The sequence below is a fragment of the Camelus bactrianus genome, chromosome 12, assembly GCF_048773025.1.
Source record: "Camelus bactrianus isolate YW-2024 breed Bactrian camel chromosome 12, ASM4877302v1, whole genome shotgun sequence".
NCBI classification, from domain to species: Eukaryota; Metazoa; Chordata; class Mammalia; order Artiodactyla; family Camelidae; genus Camelus; species Camelus bactrianus.
Genome location: NC_133550.1, coordinates 60,910,842 through 60,935,371, shown reverse-complemented (window position 1 = coordinate 60,935,371; position 24,530 = coordinate 60,910,842). Strand labels below are relative to the sequence as shown.

At 54.1% G+C, this 24,530-nt stretch overlaps 1 protein-coding gene across 3 annotated transcripts; it reads left to right on the top strand.

The window, feature by feature from the left end:
• Positions 1-4,916: 4,916 nt before the first annotated feature.
• Positions 4,917-20,225, top strand: RAC2 (Rac family small GTPase 2). 3 transcript variants are annotated; one of them, XM_010960347.3, is made up of 7 exons: positions 4,925-5,093; positions 7,006-7,077; positions 14,354-14,471; positions 15,232-15,294; positions 15,719-15,878; positions 19,215-19,347; positions 19,942-20,225. In XM_010960347.3, the coding sequence occupies exons 1-6, from the start codon at positions 5,059-5,061 to the stop codon at positions 19,343-19,345; spliced, it is 579 nt and encodes a 192-aa protein (XP_010958649.1). In that variant the 5' UTR covers positions 4,925-5,058; the 3' UTR covers positions 19,346-19,347; positions 19,942-20,225. The 3 variants fall into 3 exon arrangements, with proteins under 3 accessions (XP_074231602.1, XP_010958649.1, XP_074231601.1); XM_074375501.1 differs by lacking the exon at positions 19,942-20,225 and having other exon boundaries at positions 4,917-5,093; positions 15,719-15,891; positions 19,215-19,294; XM_074375500.1 differs by lacking the exons at positions 4,925-5,093; positions 7,006-7,077 and adding an exon at positions 10,564-10,700.
• Positions 20,226-24,530: the final 4,305 nt, after the last annotated feature.

Sequence of the window (24,530 nt, the reverse complement as noted above, 5' to 3'; positions counted from 1 at the left end):
CATTCAATGGTGCTGGAAAAATTGGTCATGGAGACGATAAAATTAAATGTTGAATCTCACAAAAATGGAAGAACTCCTATCTTACCATGCCTTAAAATCCAACCCAAGTGTGTAAAGACCTGAATATTATGGAAAACAAAACTTTAAAAGCCTTAGAAGAAAATGGAGTAACACATCTTTATGAATTTGGGAGTAGGGAACGATTTCTTTCGTAAGCAAGACTCATTCCAGAAGCACAGGCCATTAGGGGATAAATTTAAATTAGATGACGTTCAAATGAGAATTCTGTGTACTAAAAGTCACAGTTGATTAAAAGACATCCCAAAGACTGGAAAAAAAGATTTGTAACACATATGACAAATTTGAGTTTGGAAATCAGAATATAAAAAGAACTTCTCCAAAGAGGTATCAGACAGGAGAGAAATGAACAAAAGAGACAATTTATGGAACAGGAAACACAAACATGCAATAGATACTTGCAAAGCTACTCGACATCACCAGAAAGAAGTTAATGTAAATGAAAATCACGAGATGCCAATTCAAGCAAGTATAAAGCCTTATGAGGCCAAGCGCGGGCGAGGGTATGGACCGCGAGGACCCCTGAAGAATGACTTCTCAGTCTATATTCAGGTGCAAGATGTGAGTGTCCTACAGCTCTGCTGTCCCACTTCTAGAGAAACCTCACCTGCTCCAGGAGTCCACAAATATTTGCAACAGAACTGTTTGTAAAGCAAACATCGCCAGCCTCATGCATATCCATCAACAGGAGATTGGATAAATGCATTTTGGTATATTCATATCAAGTGATATTACACACAAGCAAAAATAACTGAACTGGAGCTGTCAGTTAAACATTTACCAGCACACTCCTTGGTGGAGCCTGTGCTTCTGAACCCTGAGGCCCGTGGGGGGAAGGTGGGGGCTGACTGATCTGAGTGGCCCCTGGATGAGAAGTAAGACCTCTGTGGGCACAGTCTAGGGAGGCAGATTGGGCTGAAAATGAGGAAGGGTGTTCCAACAGGCCCAGCTGCCCAAGGATGGAAGAGACTGTCTCCTAAGGGAATGATTTCCCCGTCATTGGAGATATGTGAGCAAGGGCTGGGCGGCTGCTTTGTGGGCAGTGAACCGAGAACCGAGTGTTGGATACCAATGGTACAAAGGCAGGGTTGGATAACGATGGCCTTTATGATCCTTCCACGCATGCCCAGAGGCCCCGTGCTTCTGTGATTCAGTGAGTTGGCAAAGTGTGGTTAAAGGAAGATAGGACTGGATGAATAACCAAACTGTGACACATCCCTGGATGGAACGCTGCTCACTAATGAAAGGGGATGGACCACGGCACATGCAACAGCACAGAGGGACCTCAAAAACGTGCCGAGTGCAAGAGGCTGCATGCTGTGTGATTCCATTTATGTGAAATTTCAGAAGATGCAAAGTCATCTGTCATGACGGAAAGCAGACCAGAGCTGCTGTGTGCGGGGGTGGGGGTGGGGGGCTGGGCTGAGCAGGGGTGTGAGGAAACTTTCCATGGCAATGGGAATGTTCTGGAATGTTCTGCATCTTGACAGTGGTGGAGGTTTCATGGGTGTGTATTTCTGTGCAAACAAATGAAACTGTACACTTTAAATGGATTCATTTATTGTATATAAACTATATCATAATACAGATATTTTTTAAGAAGAAGAAAAAGAAACAGTGAAGAGGACTGGACAGGAGGCCAGGGCTGTTGCATCTTGGCTTTGGTCTCAGAGACATGGGCCTCAGTTTCCCCATCTGTGAAATGAGGGTATTGAATAAGGAAACCTATATTTACTTCCAGTGTGGTGGCTACAAGTGTGTCATCTGGACAAGTCCATGAGCCTCTCTGGGCCTCGGTTTCCTCATCTGTAAAATGGGGGAATAATAGAGCCATGGTGCACGGCTTGGCCCCGTTCAAGATGCTGACAAACTTCAGGGCTGGCGCTTGAAAGAAGCTTTTCAAGAAGATAAGGTGTGTTTGAACATGTGACGATTGACATATACAGAATAGAGGTTTTGGCTTTCTTTGCCCCTTTCATGGCGGTAGCAGGGGTGAACTTTTGAAAAGATGCCAAATATCTGTAACAGCATATATCTGCCCCATAAAAAATGTCTGTAGAATTCAATTCTATCATTTAAAATCGTTTTTCTTCCAACCAGCCCCAGCCTGAAGCTTGACACAGTAACTGGATTGATGTAGTCTACAACTACCGTAAGACAACTTTGTTGATCACTTTAATTTTAAGTCCCATTTCTTTTGACTGTTTTAAAAATTATATGTTCCAAGGAATCCTTTTAAAAACTTTATGTGCTTACAGTTTTTTTCTATAATAGATCATTCTAATGATTAAATTTGGTCCCTTTGACAAATCTATGGATTCCTAAGGATCACGGAGTTTATTTGCAAAGGGCTTGGGGGACTTTTGAAGAACTGTTCAATACTTTGATTATGGTGGTGATTGCATGTGTCAAATTTTGGGGTGAATTTTACTGAACGTAAGTTCTACTTCAATAAATGACTTTTAAAACTTAAAAAAAAGAAAACAGAGCCACCACTGACCAGGGCTGAGAGCAGCGGTCGCTGTGCTGGAAGCACCCTGAGATTGCTACTATCCTTCCAGCCCTGAGGCCACCGGCTGCTGTCATCCAGCCTCCCTCCCCATCTTGTTCCCCTCCTGACCCTGGCCTCTCCTCACAGCCTGAGGGCCACCTGCAGATCCCAAGATGTCCTGTGAGCCCACAGGCCCTTATGTAGCTCTCCTTACAGGTCACGAGTTCTTCAGGGGCAGCTTCTGGTCTCCTTGTTTTGTAACCACTGCAGTGCCAAGCCCAGAGCTAGATATTCAAGTGGTGCATAATCAGTGCATGCAGAATGAAGGAAGGAGTCTGGTGGCTGTAAGTCAGCGAGAATTTTTCTTGGGCTGTCCTGGAAGTGGCCTTCTCAAGATGGAGGGCAGGTGCAATTCTAAGGCTGTCGTGGCTGTGTACGGTTGGGTAGGTTGTTTACTGCACAAGGAATCTCCACCCCAGGCGGCTAATGGGGAATAAAATCCAGTACATATATCCCTTAGCAAGTCATGTGACCATATTCATTGGCTGTATCTTCCCAAAGAGGTGCATTATTCTTTTTTTCTTTTCCTTTTTTTTTAATGAACACCTTATTTTGGAATAGTTTTATATTTACAGAAAAATTTCAAGGACAATAAGAGAGCTCATGATATCCTTCACCCAGTTTCCCCTATATTCACAGCATTTACATAACCAGAGTGCATTTGTCAAAACGAAGGCATTAACCTTGGTACAATACCGTTCTCTAATTTTAGATTTGTCTTGGACTTCACTACTTTTCTCACTGACTCCTGCTCCAGGATCCAATCCTGGATCCCACATTGCACTTAGTATATTGTTTTTGTTAGATTAACACAGAGGTTGCCCTTATGGGATCACAGCGGTTGGAAAAAAGAATGTGGATGCAGGGGGAGTAGCCAGAACAAGACCTTAGGTGGCCTGTGAGGCGCCCAGGTGGGTCACCAGGGGGACACTTGGCCTCCTGACCCTGGCCAGGCGCTGTGAAGTGCTCTCCACTATTTCTGCTCAGCCCATGCAAAGCTCAGAGCAAACACATCAAAATTATTGGCAGATCTTAATCACTGGCTAGCCAAAGGTTGGAGCAGGTCCTTGGGGAGGCAGCATTTCCCTTTCTGCAAACCCTGCAGCTTGTGTGGAAGCTCTGGGAAGGCTGGGCTTGGGTGCTCCCACCATGGGGAGTGGGAGGGGCACTGGGCGCCCAGCACACCCAGCACTCCGCACTCTCCTGCCAGTGTCCCAGTTTGTCCTGAGGGAGTCTGGGGTGGGTGACCAGCGGCTCTGCCCATCCCCTCCTCACCCCTCATCCTTGAAGCCGGAAGGGTGCTGGGCATGGGGGAGCCATGGCAGCGAAGAGTAAGAGCTAGGTGAACTTGGAGCCCCCTGCAGAGACACAGTGCCTGCTCAGATCCGGAGTCTCCCTGTGGCTGAAGAGGGGCACTCGCCCTCCCCACCTGACTGCAGAACTCAGGCTTTGTCCCCCAAATGGCAGCTGGGGTGACAGAAGAGTTGGGAGTCACTTGGCCCCGGAGTTGATTTCAGCCTGGGCAAGTCTAGTGAATCAACTGACTTCTCAGATCCCGTTTTAGCATTGTTAAAATGGACATGGTTCCTGAGCAAGTGTGCCCGGTCCCCAGGGCTGCCTCCAGTGGAGGGCCGGGCTGGCATGGGGCACTGCCTGCCACTTCCCTTCTATTTCCCCTTCTCCATCAGTGCACACAACCCCCCACTCAGTCCCTTCCTGCCTCATCACCCTCCCCCTGTGTCTCTCCCATCCTTCCACACTCGGGGGACCCACACTGACCCCTCTGTGACTTGCTCAGAATCCCTTCTGGAGTGCCCTCTCTCTGACCCCAGCTTTCAAGTGCTGGCTTAAATGCCACCTCGCAGGCCCCAGCTCACCCTCTGTGTAACTCTGAGGTCTCCTCCCTGTCAGTCCTCCGTGGTCCCCCATCACTTCCTGCCTTGTTTTGTGGACACCTGTGATGAGCCTGTATCTTCCCAAGGGACCGGCTATAATTCCTGCATCCTGGACTCATCGGCACCTGATACCGTGCCTGGCACACAGTAGGTGCTCATTAAATGCTTATTGCTTAGAACTAAATTCTCGGAAGCCTCAAGTTCTTGGAGAACAACTCTGGCCCCGTCCATGGAAGTGAGTCTCCCGCTGGTGCTCCAGAGCCAGGATGTCTGTAGGGGTGGCCCAGCCCAGCCCAGCACCTGAGGGCCACCCCACCCTTGAGCTGTTCTGCCAGACCACATGCTCCGCCTTCTGCAAACGGCCGTGGGGGCAGCAGCTTGGGTAAGTTCCCCTTCCGCTTCCTCCTGACTTCTGTCTCGCTGCTGCTGCTCCTCGGTCAGGGTGCCTGTCCAGGCTCTCATCACCCCCGGTGCCTGCAGAAACGCTCCGTGCCCTGAACTGTCACCACCACCGCCCCTCAGGCCTCGGACACGATGCAGGCCATCAAGTGTGTGGTGGTGGGAGATGGGTAGGTACCTGGCTGGACTTGCACACAGCTCCCTCCTGGGGTAACCCTGAGACCCCCGCCCCGGGCAACTCTGGGGAAGCCCCCTGCCCTGCAGATATAGGAGTCCCTGGGAGGCAGCCGGAGGAAGGGCTCCCTTTTTCTCTCAGGGCCCAGAGAGAACCCCGGGGGTGAGCTGAGAACAGCTCCACTGTTGCTGCCTATCTCACCCCAGAAACTGCCAGGTGGAGGGTACAAGGACTGTGGTTGAGGGTGCCTGGGGCCGCTCTCTTCTGGATCCTCAAGTCTTCTACTCTGTGGATGCTAGTGAGGGTGGGTCCCCAGGCTGACCTGGGCTTTAGTTACTGGCTTTAGTTACTGACTTGCACTGCTGTGTGGCCTTGGGCAAGTCACACTGCCTCTCTGAACCTCAGCTTGGCAGTCTGGGAAGAGGTCCACGCTCTCAGGGTTGATGTGGTGTCACTTGAGATGTTTGGAGCGGCTGTCCTGCATGTACACACATACTCAATAAAGGTAGCCTCCTAACGTCAGCCTGCCTGGTTGGGGAGGATGTGTGGGGGATGAGGAGCAGAAGGGGGAGGGGCATGGGACACAGAGCTAAGAAGGAGGGAGGGGGCGGGAGGGTGACTGTGGGGGTCAGTGCGGGCCAGGCTGGGCTGAGGGGCCTACTCAGCTGTCAGATCTCAGGGACAACCTCAGGTTGTTGTGTCCCACTACAGACCTCAGTTTCCTCATCTGTAAAATGCCAGGTTCAATATGCTAATCTCTCCAGCCTCTCCAGCCTGGCCAGCAACGCTGTCTTGGGGTCCAGCCCCCAGGTACCTCCTGGGGTTTCCTGTAGGTGCAGCCCTGGCACCCCAGCGTGTTCCAGCTGGGCAGGCCTCTTATCCAGCCCTCTCATCCTACAGAGGGGCAGCCTGAGGCCTTGAGACTCGATTTTCCTGTCCTGGGGCGGGCTGGTTTATCAGGCAGGCCTCAGCTGATTCTGATGCATGGCTGCCCGTTATCGGCCCGCCTGCCCAGCCCCGCTCACTTCTGCTTTGTATCTGATCTGAAGAGGGGAGGGCGGAAGCCAAGGGCAACGTTCCAGTTGTTCAAAGTTACCTTGGTGGCAGGCCCTGGGGAGGGGTGAGGAGGAGAGGGGGCCAGCCCCCTCTGAGCAGGAAGTGACAAAACCTGGTGGAGCAGGGGAAGGCCCAGAGCTACCTGCACCCCCTCCCAGCCCAGCAGGCTGAGGGTGAAGACAGCGCAGATAATGGCGGCCATCCCTAATTTAGTACTATGTGTCAGACCCTGGGCTGAGTCACATTTTCTCTTCCCACCAAGCCCAATATTAGACCCATTTTACAGGTGGAAAAACTGAGGCTCAAAGAAGTTAAGCAATTTGCCAAGACTTCACGGGATTTGAACCCTGGTCTCTCTGATTCCTGAGGCATAGGGAGGTTAAGTGACTTGCCTAAGGTTGTACCACTACTGGGTAGGTGGTGAAACAGGAATCTGAATCCCAGGGGAGTGATGGCAGCACCCTGGTCAGGCACCAGGGGCCTGCGGCCTGGTCCATTTCAGCTGGCCTCCTGGGTACCTCATGCTCTTAACCCTCTGGCCCACATCCATGTCACCTGGGGACAGCCTATTAAAAATACAGATTCCCAGCTCCACCCCACACCCATGATCCAGAATCTTGGTGGTAGGACCCCAAAGTCTGCCCTTTAGTGAGCACCCCAGAGAAGTCTTCTGACTCCCAGGTGTGAGAAGACGGATACAGGGAGTCTCAGATGGGGACACAGAGGCCCAGAGGGGTGGACTTGGGTCTTCCCTGAGGACCGGGCTAGGGAACCCAGCAGGTGCCCAGAAATCTCGTGATGTCTCAGGCAGGGCCCATGACAACTGGCCTCTCGAATTTCCTGTCTTTCAGAGCCGTGGGCAAGACGTGCCTGCTCATCAGCTACACCACCAACGCCTTCCCGGGAGAGTACATCCCCACTGTGTGAGTTCTGAGGGCGGGCTGGCTGCTCAGAGGACGGGGGGTGGGGGGGACATGCATCACCAAGCCCACCCTTTTCAGGCACTTCCTGTGTGCCAGGCGTGCGTGCGTGGGCACTTGGGGTCGTGCCACAACCAGTCTGTGCCCGGCACAGCTGCCTGCTGATCCAGTAACCAAAGCCAGGATGGTCGCCGAGGGCTCCCAGGGGAGCAGAGCGCTGGCCTGAGGCAGCGCAGGGTAGAAGAGGGGCTGGGTCGGAGGAGTGGCAGGATAGGGGTGGGGTGGGTGGAGGAGGAGGTAATTGAGGGCCTTGACACAGAGAACCGAAGTGGGGCACACGCGTGTCCCGGGGGGAAAGGGCAGTGCCTCCTGGCGGCCAATCGGAGGCCTGCCCTCGTGTTGGGTGTGGAGGCAGGGCTGTCACCTGACGAGTCTGTTCATAGGAGAACGTGGGTGTCAGACTCAGGGAAGGGTAAACCGCAAGCACCAGTCCCTCCCTCACCAATGCTCAGCGGGCCCCCATCCCTCTCAGGACAGCCCCCCAGCTCCGTAGCTCGGCGTTCAAGGCTCTATGGGACCTTCTCTGGCTTCAGGGCTCAGCACTTCACTTCCTGTTCTGTCTGCTTCCCGCCCCCTGGTCACCAAACGCTCCCTGGGCATTTCTACCTCAGGGCCTTTGCTCCAGCTGTTCCCTCTGCCTGGAGGGCCTTTCCTTCCCGCGTCCACATGTCTAAGAGCTCATGTGCCCCCTCCTCCAGGAAGCCTTTCTGACCCAGCTGGAGGGAGTCTCATTCCCCAGAGTGACTTTGTCTGATCTTTCCCAAGACCATGAGCTGATGGAAGGCAGGGGCCGTGCTTGGTTCTTTTCAGGTCTTCCCACTGTCTTAGGAGAGTGTCTTATGCACAGTGTAATCTACACTTTGTCTTATACACGATACACGTGTTTTGAGTTAACCTGAATTGAACATCATGGGGAGGCCCTAGAAGGATGGATCACAGCTACCATCTATTGAGTGCCTACTGTGCATGGGCCCTGGATGAAATGTCACACACGGGTCACCTCGTTTGACCTCACGGGAGGTGGGTGTTTTTATACCCAGGGTGCCCATCGGGGAAGCTGAGGTTCACAGCAGCTTGGGGGCCTGTCCCCTAGGTGGGCTGGGCTCCCTCTACTTACAAATCTTCCCGGGACACTGATCCAGGCTTCAGTTGCCTCAGGGACCCCAGCCTGAGGAAGGAGAACGGCAGGCAGCCAGGAAGGGGGCAGAGAAACCTGAGTAGGAAGCCTGGGAAAACTGATTCCTGCCCCAGTTCAGTTCCCAGCTTCCCAAGAGGCCTGGCGCCAGGGACCCCCCACCCCCCGCCCTTATCTGCACACTCACCATCAGCCATCAAACATTTCTCAGCACCTTCCAGGGCCGAGGGAAGGGAGGCAGGTCCTGCAGAAGGTCATCGTCACCAGGGCTGTGCTGGCACTGCCCGTGCTCCTGTCTCTGCCTGTCACAGCAGGGCTGGAGACCCCCCTGACTCAAAAACCTTAGACCAATCGCTTCCCTTCTCTGAGCCTCAGTTTCCCTTTCTTTAAGAGGCGGTGTTGGGCTGAGAGACGCTACGCTCATTGCCTGGGCGCCTTCTCTGTGCAGGGAGAGGGGAGGCGAGTTCTCTGGGTGCAAGATGGCAGGACTAGAGGGGCCGGGGTAGGGCCAGTCGCTCTCAGCAACCTGGAGAGACTGGCCCCTGGTGGCCCCGAGTGGATTTGGTTTTCCTGGGCAACCCTGCAGACGGACAGAGAGGACTCTAAGGAGTTGAGTCGGGGAGAGGGCTGGCTTCTGGGTGGGCACAGCACCCCACATTCTGAAGGGTCCTGCACTTGGTTTAATGCTCTAATGTCCCCATCCTGAAATTCTCTTTTGTTGGTGTTGTTTTTTATTTGTTTGCTTTTTTTTACTGAAGTATAGTTGATGTACAATGTTGTGTTAGTTTCTGGTGTACAGCACAGTGATTCAGCTATACGTATATATATATTCTTTCTCATTATTAATTATTACAAGATATTGAATATAGTTCTCTGTGCTATCCAGTAGGACCTCATTGTTTATCTATTTTGTACGTACTGAAATTCTTTTTTTAATAAGGTTTTTTTAATTAAAGTATAGTCAGTTTACCATATACTGAAATTCTTAATGTTTGAACACGGGGCCCTGCATTTTTGTTTTGCATCGGGCCCTGCCCAGTACGTGGCCAGCCCTGCACCCCACCCTCTTTGCCTTCCCTACAGAGTTGCTCAGTTCTGTACCAGCTGCTGCAGGGCCTGCACCCCTGTGACAGGGAGGGGAAATAAGTCACACTGAGCCCTCGGCACTGGAGGGTGGGGGCAGCCGGGCAGAGTAGAGTTGGGGAAAGCAGGCAGCTCGTGATCTCTGGCACAGAGATAAAGGTCCAGAGAGCGCTGGGGCCGGGGATGGGACGGTTTGGTGGGGCCAGGAGATGCGGGCTGGAACAGATAAGAGGGAGAGCTGGACTCAGCTTGCTGCGAGGGTTGGGGGATAACAGCCCGTCTCACAGGCGGGGAGACCGAAGCCTGCTCTGTGGATGGTCCTGTGCTGGGTGTTGGGGATACAAAGACCTGGCAGGAGACCCTGCTCTCCGGTGCCTGTGACATTGGGGGGGAGGTCCTCCCTGACCTGCCCTCCTTTCTTACCATCATTCTCAAACGGAAGCCCAGCTTTCAAATCAAAAATTAGATGGAGCCACATGTTGACCCAAATTCCTCCCTTAAAAGCCATCTCTTAGCCATTCCACTCTGGACTCCCGGCTTCCTCAGGGACCAGACCTGACAGCCTCCCCTAGGCCGCTGCGCTCCCCACTTCTCCACCTAGTGCCCTGCTCAGATATCCCCTCCCTGACCCCCACCTCTGAAGCCGCTCCACCCTCTCCCTGGGCCCTGTCCATCCCTCCCCCCTCCTGAGGGTCTGCATAGCCAGTCCTGATCTGACTTCCCCTGCTGGGATGGGAGCTCCATGAGGACAGAGCCCTGGTCTGTCTAGTCCACTAGATCAGCGCCGAGCACACTGAGGGGGCTCCGAAGTGACCCGACCACCTGAGCATGCTCCAGCCTGCCCTGAGAAGGTGCTGGAACCCAGCCACCAGCAGGGGCTCAGCTCTGTGGGGCTTCTCTCTGGGAAGGAAGGACACATGTGGTTAATTTAGGTCAGATCAGCTGGTACTTAGTTTTCACCTTCCTTTGTAAACTGGCAAAGCAAGCAATTCCCATAGACAGGGTGCCCTCCAGCCTCTCGAGCTGGACGCACCAGGGGTCCTGCCGAGCTGCCCTGCTGGCCTCCCGACTCCCCTGACCCTGTACTCCTGCCACCAGGCATGCTGGCCCCGCACTGTGTCCAGCTGGCTCAAGACTCCCCGCTGCTCATACACCCTTTCTGTCCCCTCGAGCCCTATCTGGGGCCCCTCTTCGCTTCCCCCATCTCCTCTCTGTAGGAGCCTCCCATGGCTCTCCCGGCTTCCCCTCTCACCCTTCTCCAAGACTTCTCCGGCCACCGGCCAAGAGGGCCTTTTCCTAAATGCAGAGCTAATCATGTCACCTCCCTGCCTGGGTGGATCCCCACTGTCTGGAGAACCATGACCTTGAGACAACAGTGGTCCACGCCCCACCTGACCTGTCAATCCTCCCTGGCCCCCAAGTCACCAGACAGGCACACCCCCTGGTCTCTGTGGTCTGTGAGTGCCTTGGCGGGGGTCAGGTGATGTCTGGTGCTGAGCCCCCTTTCATGTCCCCCATCCCCCTCCTCCACTCCATGCCAGGCCTGCAGCCCTGGTGGGGGGAGGGGGTGCAGAAAGAGGCCACACGGACTCTGGGTGAGAGCACTCCAGCCGTGTGGCCATGAGCACTCTCATGCCAAGCGTCTCTCTCAGGCACTGGATCTTAGTTTCCTCATATGTAAAACGGGCACAATGATAGCATCCTCTTCCTGAGCCCACTGAAACCATCTCAGTTTAAGAAAATCATTGAGCTCCCTGCCCTCTCCATGGCTCAGGGTCAGCCCCCACACCCTGGCTCAAATGCCACTCAGTCCCCAGCCAGGAACTGGGAGTGATGCTTCCACCGTGGGCTTTTCTGAACTGGGTAACAAGATCGAGCCCTGGCTCTGCCACCAACTGATTATGAGATCTTGGGCAAGTCCCTTCCTGTCCGCGAGCCTCGGTTTCTCATCTGGAAAATGGAAGTAAGGGTTAGCCATGGTGGTGGTGTCAGGTTCCTCTGGTCCTGGCTGCCAGAGGGTCTCCGAAGTAAGGGGGACACCGGGAGTTTTAGATCATTGTCCCTGCAGTGACCACTCAGGCTCTGGCAGCTCGTCCCCTGGGGAGGGGCCAGGGATGGGATGTTTAGGGATGAGAATGCTCAGCTTCTCAGCATCTCCCCATGGGGTGGCTTGAACATCCTCTGTCCCTGGATCCTCCTAATGACCCCAAAAGATAGGGCATTTTTCACAGTGAAGAAAGCGAAGCTCAGAGAAGCTGGGTTGCTCACCCAGAGTCACACAGCCAAGATGAGGCTTCACAAGGAATTCTCTGCTCTCTCCCAGCTCTGGGTGGCTAACCCCAGGTGAATGAACCCTCCTGCAGTGCATTTGTCTACTTGCTCTCTCACAAATGAGTGTGCAGAAGGAGCCAGGCTCAAATCCTAGCTCCTCTCCTTATGAGCTGGCTGGCTTTGGACAAGTTATTTGACCTCTGGGGGCCTAGGTTTTCTCAACTGTCTAATGGGAATAACTTGAAGTTCTTTTGTCTTGGGTCACATGGTCCCTAATGTATGTATGAAGGTCCCTGGACCTCTGCCCAGCCCCAGAGTAGGTGCTCAGTGTTGCTATACCTCCCAGAAATCAGCTCTTTCCCCATTGCTACTGGAGGTGGCTTGGAGAAGACAGATGCTTTTGGCTCAAGGAATCTTGGGGGGCTTTTTGGCGCTAGAATTTCAAACTGGACATTAGAGGAAAATGTTTCTACATCCTGAGCTCATCCCAGAGGAGTGTTTCTGGCCAAAGCCAAAAAAAACCTCAGGCACTTCTTTTCCCATCATGCCCAGTGGTGTCTCCCTGGACAGCTCCTTCTATCTGAAATCCCACGGCGATATGAGTGGTACCCAGAGTAGGTACACAGAGCACCTACTATGTGCCCAATGCCATGCTGGCCTCCAGGGGCAGTGAGGAACAAGCCAGGCTTGATGTCTGCCATTTGGGTGCTGAATTTACCAAAGATTTCTGAGTTGGGATTGGGTGGGGGCCCCGAACAGGCTGGGACTCAGATCAGTCTTCCTGGAAGAGGTGACCTTGAAGTGGGCTAGACTGGGGATGAGTAAGAGTCAGCCTAGCACGGCGAAAGAAGAAGAGTGGGAAGTCAGGCGTTTGCAGGAGCTTTCCAGGCAGGAGGGAGCAGGGCCATCTGCGGAACCAGGGCTGAACGGGCACAGTGTGTTAAACACGTCAGACTGCCCACTCTTTTTAGGGGTGGGTGCCTGTCTCAGGACAGATGTCTTTGGAGTTGCTCTGAAATATTAGGGCTTCTGCAGCCTGTCACTGAGCAGCATTCTGTGAGGGCTTCGTGGAGAAGGTGGCACCCCAAGGGCTTCAGTTCGGTTTGGTTTGACTCCGATCCACCTACCCTCACTAGGTGCCAGTCCTGAGACATCAGAGGTGAAGCAGACATGGGCCCCGCCCCCACAGAGCCCACAGCCTGTGGCAGGAAGGAGACACACTAAATGTTGGCTCATAGTTGAGTCAAAGCAGTTGCCTGAGGGTGGGGACGACAAGCTCTTTCCAGGTGGGGGACAGGGAAGGAGGTGGCCGGGAGTTTTCCCCACAAAGGAGGGACTGCTTGGGCAGGGTTTTGAAGCATGAATAGGAGACAAAGGTGACAAGGGGGTGAAAGGGTGTTCCTGAGAGGGGCACAGACAATAGCAAAGGCTGGAGAGTGCGGAGGACCACGTGGTCTGGGTACAGGCAGGGGGCACATGGTGAACAAGCTCAGGGAGGCAGGAGGGGTGAGCCTTACCTGGAAATGGAATGGCTTGGCTGGTGTGTGAGGGGAGGACTAGGAGGAGAAGGTGGAGGAGCCTGAGGTCTCAGTGGCCCAGCTTAGAGGACGAGGAGCAGGGCCTCCGTGGGTGACCTCAGTGAGGAGAGAGAAGGTGGTGGTCCCCAGCCCATCTGTGGCAGCGCAGCTGTGGCAAGGGGCAGGGAGCACTGGATGTGGAATCAGATGAAACTGGCTCCTCACTTAGTTTGGTTGCTCACTGGCTGTATGGCCTTGGGCCAGTCACTCTACCTCTCTGATCCCAGTTTGCTCTTCCAGAGTATGAACCAGCTTCTCCCTCTTAGGGATGTGTGCAGTGAGAAAACTACTGGACTGAATTCAAAAAATCTGGAAGCTCGTTTGATTGCCGCGGAGGCCTCTCTGGTACCAGCAGGGAGATTTTAGCATCTGCCCCACCCTATCCCTTAGCAAGAGTCTTTCCAGTATGTGCCAGTGATATTTCCCGAAATCTTCCATGACTGACAGCTTTTGGCACGTGCTCGGGGTGGGCTGGAAGGCCAGGGGAATTAACACCCCAGGACATCCCTCTGTCAGTGCGTGGTGGAGATGGTGGGTGAATACCCTGGCTCCCTCCTGCATCCTCTGGGGGACGCCCTGAGCACAGTGGCACCAGCAAAACCTAGTTCGAGTCCCTCCATGCTCTCCCCCACCCCCGCCAGTAACAGCTCAATAGCATGTTCTATATTGGCTGCTGTCCCTTCCTCTTCCCCACTCCCTTTCCTCGGCTGCCCGGGGTCACTTCCAAATAAACCACTTGTACTGCTTCCTCATCGCTGGGTTTGCTTCTGGGTGACCCCAACCTAAGATGGGGATGAACACTCATTCAACAAATACTGGGTGACTAGCCACAGCGTCCAGCCTAGGAGGCAGGTAAAGTTTATTCTCATCATGCCTTGGTGGGAAAGTTGTACAGCCTCGAAAAATCATCTCTCCCAAGGATGAGTAAGGGCAGAAAATAGCTGATGCTTGCTTAGCTGTGTGTAAAATTATTTAATGCAATGAATCAGTATTTCAAAAAAAGAAAAAAGAAAACCCAACTGCATAATGCTGTGTGACTTGGGTCCTGTTGTAGCCCTTCTCTGGGTCTTGGCCTCTGCTGTAGGACCGTGGACTGCAAGTCCTCAGACTCTGGGACTGGAGACTGACCCTTCTGCCTTGCCTGCTCCCACAGGTTTGACAACTATTCAGCCAATGTGATGGTGGACAGCAAGCCCGTGAACCTGGGGCTCTGGGACACGGCTGGACAGGAGGACTATGACCGCCTCCGGCCGCTCTCCTACCCGCAGACGGTATGTTGCCCCACCCCGTCTTTGTGGTCTTGGCCTTTGCATTCCTGTTCCCTCTGCCTGGGATGTCCTTTGCCCAGCTCCCAGCTCGGCCTGGTGAACCCTGACCCTCTCCTTAAGGATGAGCTGGAGGAATCCCTGCACTCCCTCCCAGCCCTCCATCAGCCCCTGTCATCATTCTGCCCATCTGTCCTCCCAGCCCCTCTGCTTTAGGGGCTCTGGCACCACCTGGTTCTCAGTGAGTAGGGGAGGCAGATCCTGGACAGGGACCCACTAGGGAACTCAGGATGGTGAGCCCTGGGGGTGCTGGGGTGGGGAGGAGAGAGGTGGGTACACCTACAGTTGGCTCTGTGGCTGCTAGGTTCTCCCTTTGGGATAGGGAAAGGGCTGGGGCTGGTGATCAGACGACAGGGTAGTGAATGTCTGGTGAGGAGTGTGGATTCCGGAGTTCCAGATAGCAGACCCTTTAATCCTTATAAGCCTCACTTTTCCCATCTGTAGAATGGGGCTTTAGCAGTGCTGCTACAGCGGTGTGTGAGGGTAAACTGCTTAGAACAAGCCCTGGCTTTTAGGAAGGATTGTTCCTTCCTAACAAGCAGCAGCCTGGTAGCAGAGGCAGGAAAGGAGTCCCTTCTCCAGTGGATCCTCAGTACCCAGCATCCCCCGGGCTATTCCAGCCCTCAGTGGCTGCCCAGGTGTGGGAGGGCCCAAGGGGGATGCCTCCAGACCTCCCTTTAGGAATGACCCTTGCCTGATCCCCCAGGATGTCTTCCTCATCTGCTTCTCCCTCGTCAGCCCAGCCTCCTACGAGAATGTCCGTGCCAAGGTGAGTGGGACGGAGCAGGAGCTTGGGGTGATGGAGCAGGTGACCCTGAGGGAAGGAGCATGGGAGGGAGGGACCGGAGCAGCGATGGTATGGGCAGAGAGGGTCCTCCGTGCCAACAAGGGCTGGTGTGGGGCAGGGGGACTCAGGGGATGAGACTCAGAGTCTCAGCGGGGGCTGATACATTGCACTTTGCTTTCTAACTGTGTCTCCTCCCCTCCTCCCACATCCTCATGCCTGCCTCTTTTCTCTGCACAAAATCTGGCCTCCTCTTTTCCTGCAACCACATGTCCTGGGCCTTGCACACGTCTCTTCTCACACCCTCACACCCCCCCCCCATCTTTTTCCAACTTGGTGCCCCTCTTCTCCCCCACTCTCCCGCTCCCCTGCTCCCTGCATGAACCCCGCACCCCACTCCCCGGCCCAGTGGTTTCCTGAGGTGCGGCACCACTGCCCCAGCACACCCATCATCCTGGTGGGCACAAAGCTGGACCTGCGGGACGACAAGGACACCATCGAGAAGCTGAAGGAGAAGAAGCTGGCGCCTATTACCTACCCGCAGGGCCTGGCACTGGCCAAGGAGATTGGTACGAGGCTCGGGCTCAAAGAGGGGAGCTGGGTGCAGGGGGAGCCCCGACTCTGCCTGGTGGTGATGGCAAACACAGGCTTCAGGGCCAGGCTGTGAGCTTCCCACCCTGGCCCTGCTGTGGAGTAGCTGTGGGACCTGGGCGGGTCACTTAGCCTCTCTGTGCCTGTATTTCCTCAACAGTGTCAGTTCTGGGTGGTTGGGAACATTAAATGAATTCGTACCCAGGAGGTTCCTAGAGCAGCACCACCCATGGGAAGCACTCTGAGTTAATTATTATTAGCAGTATAATCCATAAGCAGGTGTTGAGATGAGTGCCTTTTGACAGACAGAAGCAGGGGTGTGCTGTGGTTGCACAGAGCACCGGGGAGGCTTCCTGGAGGAGGTGCTTCTGCTTGGGTTTGAAGGGTAATGCCTTTTCTTCTGCCTCCTTCTCGTCTTCCTTTCCCAACTCCCACCATCCCCCAGCCCCCGCCCCAGCTTCTCAACCCAACTCCTCTTTGCTTCTTGATCACTGGGCCACAGAAGTGTAGTGGCTTCTCAGGGTCACGCAGCTGGTAGGTGGCAGAATCAGGATCTGAACACAGGACAACAAACTACTGGCTTGGGGGCCTCCTCGTGGTGGCTCAGGGCTGCCTGCACCATGGAGGTGATGACCGATGGGTCTGGCCTCTTCCATGGCGTACAGGCCTGCTGTCCTTGGTCAGGCCCTAACCTGCCTACAGCCCAGGGATGGGACACTTGTCCAAGAGCCTGGGACCACCAGCTGGATTTGGCCACTCTGAGCAGCGACCTGCCTGCCCAGGATACTCTGTCTCACCACAGGGTCCCGCAGGCCCAGGGTTTGGCCCCTGAACTAGTTGGGCCTTCCCCAACCCATCCCTGCCCCAGCCTTACCCTTCTTCCTTCCGCCGGAACTGGGAGGGCCCTGGGGACTCACATCTCTTCACAGGAAGAGAAACCGCAGCCGTCACCTCCCCCTTCACATGACTAGCCCAGTGACATGGCCATCTGTCCCAGGAGCCCCCACTGCTGCTTAAACCCCGGCCCTAGGCCCCATTTTAGGGGCTCTGGCTCGCAGCCCCGCTGGTCTTTCCTCATTAATGCTGGGGACTGCACGCCTGCCTGCTCATCTTTCTGACCAGCCTGTCCTCTCTGGACTCTTTCCACCCAAGACAGTGACTCTCCAGCTGCATCTGACCCTTCCTTTTTAAAGCACAGGATTTGGTATAAGACAGGTCCTGGAAGCCTGGATTCTGCTCCCAGCTCTGGCACTGACTGTCTGTGTGACTTCGAGCCAGTGGCTCTCCCTCTCTGGACTTCAGTTTCCCCATTGACACAAGCCAGCCTACACACTCCCCAAAGGTCCCTTCTCTTCCGTGAGGAGATGACTGGGGGGTCCTGCCTTGGCCCCCAGCCAATCCTTCCTGCAGCTGATCCCAGGTGGGGATGGGGCAGGGGAAGTGACCTTGAACTTGCCTCAGACCAGCCCAGGCCAAGGGGGAGCCTGAGGGACCTGCGGGCTGATGAGCAGGACAGCTGCTTCCTCTGCCCACCAGCCCAGGACGATGATAAGTTGTGGGGCAGCTCTGATCCCAGCTGCTAATCATGGGCGGCATAGATTGAGCACTTCCTGGGTGCTGGGCCCGTGCATTCTCCCACTTCACTGTCATAGCAACTATGAAGGAGGGACTCTCACCACCTCACTTTACAGGGGAGGAAACTGAGGCTTAGGGAGGAGAAGTTACTGTCTTAATGCCATCCAGCCAGGATGTGGCAGAGTCTAGACTCGAACTCGGGCTGCCTGGCTCCCTCAGTCATGACTGAAATCATCTGTTGCCCCCACAGATGAGAGACTGAGGCCCAGAGAAGGGGACTGGCCAAAGTCCTGGAGTGGCCAGGCCCCCAGTCAGGACCCTTTCTCTGGACACCACTGAGTCAAGAAGCAAGAGGGTGGCAGGTGCCAAGGAGTACGCAGTTGGTGGGTGTGGAAGGAACAAGTGGTCACTGGCTAGGGTCCCTTGCAGGGAGACAGTGGCCAAATGCCCAGTGACACCCTTCTGGGCACAGAGGGTAATAGTGACGAGACTCCTGGCCCCAGCTGGGGATGCTCCGCTCCTGCCAAATGAGCCCTGAGACCACTGCCCGTGCTCCCCGGTGGGAGAATGTTCCCACAGGCAAGGGGGACATCCAGTGTGGGACGCTGGACAAGTGACATCTCCTCTGAGTCTCAGTGTCCTCTTCCTTGCCCCACCCTTTCCTTCTCCCAGCCCCAGGCATTGGCGGGCTTCCCTGGTCCCCAGGCTGCCCCTCCCTAGAGCCTGGCTCCCCTCTCCCAGCTGTGTGTCTCTGGGTCCAGGGCTTCCCCTCTCTGGGCCTGTTTCCTCACCTGGGACGTGGGGAATCATAGTATCTCTTCACAGGGTTGTTGGAGGCGCCCAGCTCAGTGCCTGGCAGGGAGCAGGTGCTGATCACCGTCCATCTGCTTCCTTCTCCCCAGCGAGGAGACATAGTTTCCCCCTCTCCCCTGGCCCTCTCCTTCCTCTTATTTCTGAAATCAGCCCCCAGGCCTCTCTCAGGGGGATTTTTTTGTTGCTCACTTCAGGGAAACTGCTTGGGTTGTAGTGAACACAGGAACTCACACAGATTCCTTCCAGAAGGCCATGGAACACTGGCCCTGGGAGTCAGGGCTCAGCTTGCCTTTCTCGCTGGCTGTGCCCCAGGCTCCAGCCTTGAATGGTCACATGGGAGAAGTCTTGTCCCCTCCTGGGGGAAGGGGGGCTCCCTAGTCCCCATTCTTCTTGCTGAGGGCCCCCAGCCACCTCTAGGGGGAGGGGACATGTCTAGCGCGTGACTTTGGACAAGCGACTTCTGAGCCTCAGTTTTCTCATCTGTAAAATGGGGTGATGCTAAGGACCAATTAGGTGACATTTGGAAGGGCCTGGTGCGTGAGCCGTGGGTTCCTCAGGCCTCCCAGGGGAAGCGTGGAGGTAGGTATGTGGCGATGTTCTTGAAGAAAGTGAGGTGCCCATAGGTTTAGTCACTGTAGCTTGAGCTCCTTTCTTGCCAGGAAAGTATCAGAATTCCTGCTGCCTTCTGCAAACTGAGGGCTTCCCTGCCCAAGAAAGACACACACCTGCTCTCATGGGTCTTAACTTCTCCCTCTGAATTCAAACTCCCCATTTCAGACATGAGGAAGCTGGGCCCGAGGGGTGAATACCCTGCCCTGAGTGACACTGCCCAGGTGGGCCCCACAGCCTGGCGCAGTGATGTGGCTTGGGAGGGGGCTCTGCCCGGCCCTGACCCAGGCCCCTACCCTCTTTCTGCCCTGACCCAGACTCGGTGAAGTACCTGGAGTGCTCCGCCCTCACCCAGCGAGGCCTGAAGACCGTCTTTGACGAGGCGATCCGCGCTGTCCTGTGCCCCCAGCCCACACGGCCGCAGAAGCGGCCCTGCAGCATCCTCTAGGGGTGAGAACCCCTCCCCTTCAGCTTCAGGACCCTCTGTCCCCTCCCCCGCTCCCCACACCACTTCCCACACAGAGCGGGCTCCAGCTGGGAGGGAGGCCCCTGCTCAGGGGCCCTAAGTTTCACTGGGATGGCATTTAAACCAGGACAGATGAGGGAGCATCAAAGAGGCGTCAGTTTCCCCATTTCTCGGATCCAGTCCCGCTCTGTGAGCCCAATTCCCAGAAGGAAGGTCCAGGGTCTCAGAAAATGCCAGGAAACCTGAGCCAAGGCGTGGGGTCAGTGAGTTCCCACTCCGCGTCCCTGCAGGAGGGCGGGAGGACCAGGGTGCAGATACCTTGGCCCCTGCCCTTCAGGAGACCTGAGCTGAGCCAGGAAGGCCTGACACCCATATATAGGGGTGAAGCAGGGCAGCCTGAGCTATGATGCTGCTGGGGGCAGAAGATGGGTGGGTGTGGGTTGGAGGCAGCCACAAGGCTTCCTGGAGGGGGGACAAGAAGAATGGAAAGGACTTGGCAGACCTTGAGCAAAAGCTGGGTGTGGGCTGTGGATTCTGCTTGTCCCCAGATTCTTACTGCCTGCCTATCTTCCTTCCAGGACGTACCCAGCCCTCCCAGCCATGGGAGGTGCTTCTGACCCTTCAGGGCCCCCAGCAAAAGCCTGACGGCACCCCGACTGGCCATGCTGTCCCCTCCCTGTGGCGTCTCTTAGCAGATGGCTTCAGAGCTTGGTTGATCGTCTTCTCTGTGCTGGAGGCCCTCTGGGGCCCGAAGGGTATGAATTTGTAGGCGCTGCATCCCCATCCCCTCATGCTCCTGCACTCCCAGGGGCCAGAGGGGAGCCCCAGGACCCAATAAACCACCCCTGCGTTGCTGCGGTCAGACGCCCCCACATAGCATCATCTACCTGTATATGCCTTCCATCCAATGCCTGAATCCCCTCTGGAAACGTCGGGCCAGATGGTTGCCAGCCACCACTTGTGTATGTTCAGGGACAAGTCTCTCCCTCCTGAGGCAGTTTACCCCAATATCGATGGTTTTTCTTGTCTGAAAGTTCTCCTACTGAGCTAAAATGTCTCAGCAGTTTACTTCTCTGGTCTTAGTCCTCTTTTGGGACAACATAAAACATTCATATTTTCTAAAATGTCTGCGGGCATCTGCCCAGCCAGTCAAGAGGCTGGGTCCGGCTGACTCCTGCCATCTCAAGCCTTTCTGCTCCACTCACAGGATCCTGAGCTGCATTTACTTGTGAGAGTCTTAAGACTTTCAGACCCTGCCAGTCAGGACTTTTGCCATTGCAAATAGAAACCCAGTTCAACCTGCTTAAGCAGAAAATAAATCTATTGATTCAAGGTTGGAAATATCATGACTTCAGTTATAGCTTGATCAAGGGGACTCAATGGTGTCATCAGGGCTCACTTTCCTGTACCTCTTTGCTCTACCTTCTGCTGTCTGGTTCATTCTTAGGCAGGTGACTCTTAAGGCTTCATCCTTCCAGGTTCAAGTTCAGTTTAAAAAAAAAAAGCAAGTGTCTGCCGCAGGCTAAGTTCTGATTCAGGCTCACTCTGATTGGACTAGCATAGGTCTTGGGCTGTCCCTTCAACCAATTATATTTGTTAGGAAGATGCTGTGGTCCGATTGGTCAAGTCTGGGCTACATGCTGCACAGAGCAAGGAGTGGAGGCAGCCCCGCGCCAAACCACACACTCTAGGTGAAGGGGGGGGGGGCGCTGGGTCTGAAATGGAGACTGAGAACCTTACCGGAATTTGGGAATCTGGGTGTCAAGCAACCAGAAACCCCCAGTCGCCACTATTGGAGGTCCCAGGAAACTGTCTGAACGGTGTAAAGACGCAATGCCGGCCCCAGCAGGCCCTAAGCACAGGCAAGTTTCTTTAAAAGAGAGATGAGGCTGCGGTAAGGACTTAAGAAGTTCATCCGAAAGGGTCATGGTACCAGGTGTGGAGCCTGTCCCACCTCAGTGTTCACTAATTCATGAGTGCCAGACTTTCCCATCCTGAAGACGATTACGCTTCTCTGTCTGAGCTTCATCCATTCATTCAACACAGGTTTACTGAGCACCTGCTCCTTGCCAGGCACTCTTCTAGGTGCAGGGGGCCAGCGGTGCACCTGAACTCTTGCCCTCAGGGGCTGCCACTCTAGAGAAGCTAAAAGAAAGGAATGAAAACAGAGATCTAAGACCCCGTTCCTGACAACACAGAAGTCCCCCAATTCCCAGCCAGGGAAACACTGTGGGCTTCCATTCCCCACTCTCCCAGAGCTCCCGGCCACCTCCACTGCCCTCCTAAGTCCTGAAGTTCCAAGGCAAGACCTCAGCTTATTTGCCTCCCAGGAGACCCACCCTCTTGAAAGGGACAGGGTGCAGGGGGAAACCCCAGGGCCTTTCCTGGTCTCAGCTCAGACAAGATCGTTGTGTTTTTAAAGTTACTTCTCCTCTGAAACAAACCAAAAATCCACTAACTCTCCCCATTCCCACCCCCATACACACACACGACACATGACACAGACACAGATGTGTAGGGGTCAGACCCCATACATTAATATGTTCAGTGTTTAAAAGCCCCAAGAAACCCCTTCCAGTGGGCCAGAATAGAGGAGAGCCTCTCTGCTCCCTGCTCTTCTGGGGCCTTGAGATAAATTGAGGACCCTCCTGGTGGCCCTGAGGCCTGGCCACACCCCACCTCCCTCTCTCCTGTGCTCACACCTGCTCTGCCATGTGTTTCTTCCACTGAGCCCACCCCAATGGACACAGTCCTTGCTCTATACCAATAATAATGTCAGTAAATAAATTCTCTCACCATTGCGTGGTCTCACTGAGCACACACGATCTCATTTAATTCTAATGTAGGTACGAGCTGGTCTGGTTTGTAAAGAAAGAAATAGAGGCACAGGAGTTAGAGCTCGGCTCAGTAAAGCAGACACTGTACTTTTCCACCCACTACCACTACTCCCATCCTCCTTGCTAACAGGACCCTAGTTTTGTGCAGAGCAGCAATCTATCTAGCCCCAGACACAAATATTTGTTTTCCCAGGCTGCTTTGCAGCTGAAGTTCCAAGTTTGCACAGTTCTGGCCAACAAGACCAGAAAATCAGCTGGAATCAAAAAAAGTTTTTGTTTTTTTTCCCATAAAAAACGATAGAGCCAGCCAATGCTACCTTTTGTCCTGTCCCCTTCCCTGATGAACACTGATGAGATGTCTGGAGCTGCAGCAGCCACATTATGAACCTGAAGCCACAAACTTGAAAATACAGCCTAACATGTTAAGAATAGAAGAGCAGAAAGATAAAAAAGCCTGGATCCTTCCCAACTTTGGTCGATAGCTGAACAAATGCCAATGGCTGCCTTGTTAAGGCAATAGAGTGAAAATGAAACCACCTATCTCTTTATGTCACTGTTAGTCAAGCTTTCTGTTACTGTTAGTTGACAGCAATTATAACTGAGATTTTAGGACTCCTGGCCTAGTGCTCATTCCATTGTATCATTGTGTCCAGAACTCACTGGACATGGGGTGAGTAACTCGTTTCTGCTCTGAAAATTGGCTGAGGACCAGATCCCCTTTAGGTAAGAAAGAAAAACCTTGAAGGAAGTGGGTGAGGGGTTTTGAAACAGGAAGAAATGTTAGTTGTGGGCAGGAGCTGACAACATGATGATGCTCACTCATTCGACAACAGCCACTCCCCAAGCACCCACCTAGTGCCAGTCCTGGGCTGGGTGGCAGGGCTTGGGTGTATTAGATTTGGCCCCTTGCAATAACATCACTGCCTGATGGGTGAGGAAAGCACCTGCCAGATAAGCCTACTTCATTTGGGGCTCTCTGTCTGGCTTCTCCATGGGCCTTCTCCCAAAGCAGAGGCCTGGGGTCCCCCTGACTTCTCCCATTCTGTCACCCAGCATTCATTGGTCACCAAGCCTGGAAAATTCAGTCTCCCAATATCTGTTAAACCCAACCCCTCATCTGCCACTGCTGCTCCTGGCTCTAAGCCTTGCAACCATCCCCTGGACAGTAGCTACAGTCTCCTCACTGGCCTCCCTGCCTCCACTCTCCCTGCCTATACTTCAGCCTCCTACCAGGCAGCCTGGGGGGTCTTCTTCATTTAGAAACATAATTATGCCACTCAGATGCTATAGTGTAGGGCCACCATGATCCACTAGTACCTGCGCCTAGTGGACGCTGGGATAAATGTTTGTTGTTTATATAATTGAATAAGCAGATGAAAGAATGGACTTTAATGGAGAGAGAGACCCAACCAGTCTAGTGACCCAGCTGAGCCCAGCCTTCCAGCATTCTCACCCAGGCACCAGTCATATGCATGAGCCATCTTGGATGTGCCAGTGCAGTTGAGTCCCCAGATGACTGCAGCCCCAGCCAACAGCAGGTGGAGCAGAAGAGCCACCCAACTGAGCCCAGCTAACTCACAGAATCATGAGAGATGATACAGGGCTACACTGAAACAATGACTTTTCTGGGGCCAAAGTCTCTGCTGTCTCTTCCTTTGACCTCTTACCCCTCCTCCCTACACTCTTAACTCCCTCATTGCCCAAGAAATAGTCATCCCTGGGGACATCTGACTATCTAGGCCTTGTGGGATGTGGGTGGCAGGGCAAGGTAGGCTCTGGGGAGGGTGACAGATCTAGGATAGTTCTAGAGACTTCTGAAGCCTTTGAAGAAGTGAAAGGATGAGCAGTCATCCATATAATCTAAAGTTCAGTTCAATTCAGTTCCCATGTATTAACAATACACTCTATGCCAAGTGGTGCTTGGAGGCAGGGGTGAGACCCAGCCGTCTGCTCCCCAGGGGCTCAGAGGCTAGTGGGAGAAACAGACGTGTAAATCAACACCTGCCATGGGGTTTGATCAACATACCACAGAAGTGCATTCAACAGAAAAAGGAAGAGATGCTGGCCTCAAGGTGCCAGGTAGAGATGTTTCCACCCCCTCACCCCTGGCTGAAAAGCAGCCCAACAAGAAGAAGAACATGAAACAGAAACACAGACTCTCGTCTTCAAAGAAAGCCGGAGACACCTGTGACCCCAAACCACAGCACAGAAGCAGGAAGAGCAGATGGAGGGGTGGTAAATGATTTAACAGAGCCTAGGAAAGACAAACCTAAGTGTCTGCTGTTCTGTGGTGGATGGGGTGGGGGCTTGGAGATGGGAGAGATGCAAAC

What these genes read in the sequence shown, in the direction of transcription:
- RAC2 (XM_074375500.1), top strand. Translation starts at nt 10,579, where the DNA reads ATGGCTCTCCCGGCTTCCCCTCTCACCCTTCTCCAAGACTTCTCCGGC. An exon ending in CGCTCTCCTACCCGCAGACG is followed by an intron (nt 14,472 to 15,231) that starts GTATGTTGCCCC and finishes CTGATCCCCCAG; the next exon opens with GATGTCTTCCTCATCTGCTT. An exon ending in GGCACTGGCCAAGGAGATTG is followed by an intron (nt 15,879 to 19,214) that starts GTACGAGGCTCG and finishes GCCCTGACCCAG; the next exon opens with ACTCGGTGAAGTACCTGGAG.